The sequence below is a fragment of the Neovison vison genome, chromosome 6 (assembly GCF_020171115.1).
Source record: "Neovison vison isolate M4711 chromosome 6, ASM_NN_V1, whole genome shotgun sequence".
Taxonomy (NCBI): domain Eukaryota; kingdom Metazoa; phylum Chordata; class Mammalia; order Carnivora; family Mustelidae; genus Neogale; species Neogale vison.
Genome location: NC_058096.1, coordinates 11,300,757 through 11,304,742, shown reverse-complemented (window position 1 = coordinate 11,304,742; position 3,986 = coordinate 11,300,757). Strand labels below are relative to the sequence as shown.

The 3,986-nt window shown below is 44.7% G+C and overlaps 1 protein-coding gene across 1 annotated transcript; it reads right to left on the bottom strand.

Moving 5' to 3' along the window:
• Positions 1 to 310: 310 nt before the first annotated feature.
• Positions 311 to 3,447, bottom strand: DNAJC28 (DnaJ heat shock protein family (Hsp40) member C28). The gene is made up of 2 exons (XM_044250997.1): positions 3,269 to 3,447; positions 311 to 2,160 (listed from the first exon to the last, which is right to left on the bottom strand). The coding sequence occupies exon 2, from the start codon at positions 2,140 to 2,142 to the stop codon at positions 982 to 984; it is 1,161 nt and encodes a 386-aa protein (XP_044106932.1). The 5' UTR covers positions 2,143 to 2,160; positions 3,269 to 3,447; the 3' UTR covers positions 311 to 981.
• Positions 3,448 to 3,986: the final 539 nt, after the last annotated feature.

Below are 3,986 nucleotides of genomic sequence, written 5' to 3'. Positions count from 1 at the left end.
TTTTCATACGGAAAAAGCCCCTGGGGAATCTGTAACATGACACCAAAAGGCTTCAGGTAGACTTAGTGATGAAGCCAGAAATGAAACCTCAAGTTTCCACTGAGCCCAAGGAGGGTTTTTTTTTGTCTTTTACCTCCAAAGATGCAGAAAATATACCCAAACTCTTTAAAAGTGGCCACTAGAATCTACTTCTAGAACAGCTATATCAACAAGCTTGGCTGATGGATTTGTACAGCTAACATAATGAAGTTAGGCAAGAAAAAGTACAACTCAGGTATTTCGTGGTTTTTTTTGTTTTGTTTTGTTTTGATTCAGTATCCACAAAGACGGTTTATAAAAAAAAGAAGAGTGCAATAAATCCATTAGGCTAATTTCCTGATCATAACATTTCCACCCGCATAAAGAATGTCCTGAAAGTCTTAGAACAATTGTAAGCTTTAATAACTCAGGGGTATGTCTGTAGCAAGCTTGCAAAAAACATTCATCATTTGAAAGTTTGCTTGCCTACAGTCCATTCCTTAGTTTTGTGACTTCTGATAATACTTTTTAAGGTTTGCTTGTTATCGTTGTTTGCTGCAGTAACTATGTTTGAAGATGGCAACAGCCAACTGTCTTTTGAGTTATTAGAGCTGAAAACTGCACCAAGACTTTCTGGAATGCCCTTTATATAACTCCCCTTCTGAGTCCTTGTCCTAATTCATTTCACCCATGACTGACATCTATACTCCAGAATGGGTTTGTTTTCCTAGAAGTTCCCTTCTTTTCTTGCAACGTCCTCAGAGCAAAGCTGGTCAAACATGTCTCAGGCTCGGTTTCTTACAGCTTTCTCCCTCACCCTCCCTGGAGATGTGATTAGTTTTGAAAAAAGTACAGAGATTCACAGTTCTCATCACTTGTGTTACCACAATAAATGTCAGCTTCTAAGTGTGACATCAGTACAACCGAAAATGGTTTGAGGCAGTACTGTGAATATTTAAGTGGTCATGTTTTAATAAATTTCCACACATTCATCCAGTTAAAAAAACCTGTCTTGACTTCAGATGTTTTCTCCCTTTCTCCCTGATCAATGTTGTTTGGGTTTTTATCTGTGACTTCTTCTGCTCTTACAAGGGTCTCATATACTTCCTGGGCTCTGGCAATTTCTTTCTGTGCATCAAAATGAACTTTTTGCCAGGTCAGGAGGGGAACAATCAAATTAAAATCATTAATTCGCTTGTTTAGCTTTTTGATGTTTTCTTGAAACTGCTCACAAACTTGGGTCCACTGTTTCTGTTCAGTTGGTGTCATGGGATTCCCAAGTTTTTTCCTGGATGCTAAGATCGCCTCTCTGAGTTGATCAATGGTATCCTTTATTTCCTTTTGCATTAGGATCCATTCTGGTTGATATCCATTATCTATCAGTATTCTGTTCAGGTTGTGAGTCATGGGATCAATATATGAACAGCCAGAAAATTTTTTTAGAGGTTTTCCCTTCCCACTGAGGTTATCAAAGTCTCCTTTGGCCATTGACTCCTGAATGAGATCCTCTACTAAACGCTCTATAGCCTGAGTTATCTTTTGTTCTTTACTCTGTCTCACATCTTTAACAATTAAACTGTCCACGAAATACTGGCTTTGTAGCTTCTGCTTCTGATACTCCATGACTTGCTCAGTTGCACGGTCAGCTCGAAACTGCCTATACTGCTTCTCTCGTTGACTTGGAGTTCCAAAACCAATACCTTCAAAACTTAAATAATGCCGGTGTTGGGGTGTTTTGTATTTGAATTTGTCTTCTTCTTCCTCTGCTTCTTCAACTTTATTCTGTCGGGCATTTGTTTGTTCTAGCACGTGGGAAAGCACCTTCCGATAAGCTTCTTCGATCCTTACAAATGTTGCCGAATCCGCAGTATCAGAGCCACTGTCCGGATGGTATTGCTTGGCAAGCTTATGAAAAGATTCCCTGACATCATCCGCAGAGCAGCCTTCAACCAGATTTAGCAGCCTATAATATTCTCGCATCTTCTTTTTGGATATATGAGTTGACACTGCTCTGTGTCTAATGATACCAAGATATGGGAGCATTTTCTGTCTATTAGATATCACTGGAACATTTATCAGATGAGACCTTAAGATTTGAGCCATTGTCACATACGTCATGTTCATAATCTTCCCAGTGATGGTCTACAAACGGACAACAAATAAAGAGTGAAGTAAGTTGTACTATGAGCAATCTCATATTTTCAGCAATAAGGAAATTACAGATACGATAAGGGGCGGTATTTTTCTAATGCTGCTGCCAAATGTTTATAGCTATATTTCACATATGTTAGCAGAGAAAATGAAGTTGATGATGCTTAGTATTAACATATTGTGATATAATCTGGATTCTACTCCTCACTAAGCAACCACAGAATTTCAGAGCTGGCAGGTTTTTAGAGATCTCATCCAGTCTTACCATTTTAAGAGAAAATGTTGGGGTGCCTGGGTGGCTCAGTGGGTTAAGCCGCTGCCTTTGGCTTGGGTCATGATCCCAGGGTCCTAGGATCGAGTCCCGCATCAGGCTCCCTGCTCAGGGAGCCTGCTTCCTCCTCTCTCTCTCTCTCTCTGCCTGCCTCTCTGCCTACTTGTGATCTCTCTCTCTGTCAAATAAATTAAAAAAAAAAAAAATCCTAAAAAAAAAAAGTTTAAGAGAGAATGTCGGCCCCCAAGATAAAGCAACATAACCCAGTCACAGAGCAAAGTGTACGGAAAATGGTTAGGGTTAGGGCACAATAAGGTTTTGCTTAATTCTCTGTATCCCCAGCAAATTATCAACTTCATCACGGCCACTGCATCTGTAGTGTAAAACTGTCTTCATCATCTCGAGGGGTCTTCTCATGAAACTTACACACATGAAACAGAGAACAGGAGCAAGTATGTACGTAGTGTGACACTAAATTGAATAGAAATCAAGTGTCCCAAAGCTCCCTACCTTACCAAGGAGATGTTTGCTACATGCTAGAAAACCGAGATGAAATCTGGGCCCTCCCGACACGTTAGCTGTTATCTCTTAAAACTTATGGTCTAGCAGAAGAGAACAACTTACAACTAGATAATGGCAATTAAATGGTTTAATCAGAAGTGGGATTTTGACGTACAAACGCTAGAACCGAGCTCCTGGGGACCCCAAGTTTCTGGACAGTTGGGGTCAAAGGCTTTATAGCTTGGATGGTGGAGGCTGAGCCCCCGGTGGCCCGGGCCAGGCCGTGCTCAGTCCCGAGGGACACGCCCCGCTCCGCCCCCTACTCACCTTCACAGCCTTGGGAAGGGGCTTAGCGGCTCCCGCCCCCAAACTCCGCCTCTGCGCATGCGTGCGCAGTCTTGCCCTTCGCTCTCCGCCGGTCTCCCTGCGCAGGGGGAGTGTCTCCGCTGGACTAGACCATCTGTCGTCTTACCATGAGGGGACCACAGTGGGTACAGAGGACAGGGTCGGACCTAATCGGGACAGAGGTCCTACTTTAACAGGGAACCCAGGAATCTCTCTCTCTTTTTTTTTTTTTTTAAAGATTTTATTTATTTGACAGAGAGCGGTCACAAGTAGGCAGACAGGCAGGCAGAGAGAGAGGAGGAAGCAGGCTCCCTGCTGAGCAGAGAGCCCGATGCGGGACTCGACCCCAGGATGCTGAGATCATGACCCGAGCCGAAGGCAGAGGCTTTAACCCACTGAGCCACCCAGGCGCCCATCCAGGAATCTCTCTTAAATGAACTCTACCCTGGGGGACACAGGACGGCTCGGAAGGCTCCGCCCCGCCCCCTCCCACCAGCAGCGGGGGCGGGGGTCCGGCCGCTGGGGATTGTGGGAGATGTAGTTTGGGGGGAAGCGAGGCACGCGGGGCCTTCGCCAGGTGCCTACGCCTTCCCGGGAGGAGGCGGGGGGTGGGGGGCCGGAACCGGGGTGGGCATCCTCCATTGCAGGGTGTGGTGAATGTAGGTTGGCAACCTTGAAGTCGCTGTGTGTCGGGGGGCGA

Bases quoted from the DNA above. Each gene is read 5' to 3' on its own strand.
- DNAJC28 (XM_044250997.1), bottom strand. From the start codon at position 2,142: ATGAACATGACGTATGTGACAATGGCTCAAATCTTAAGGTCTCATCTG.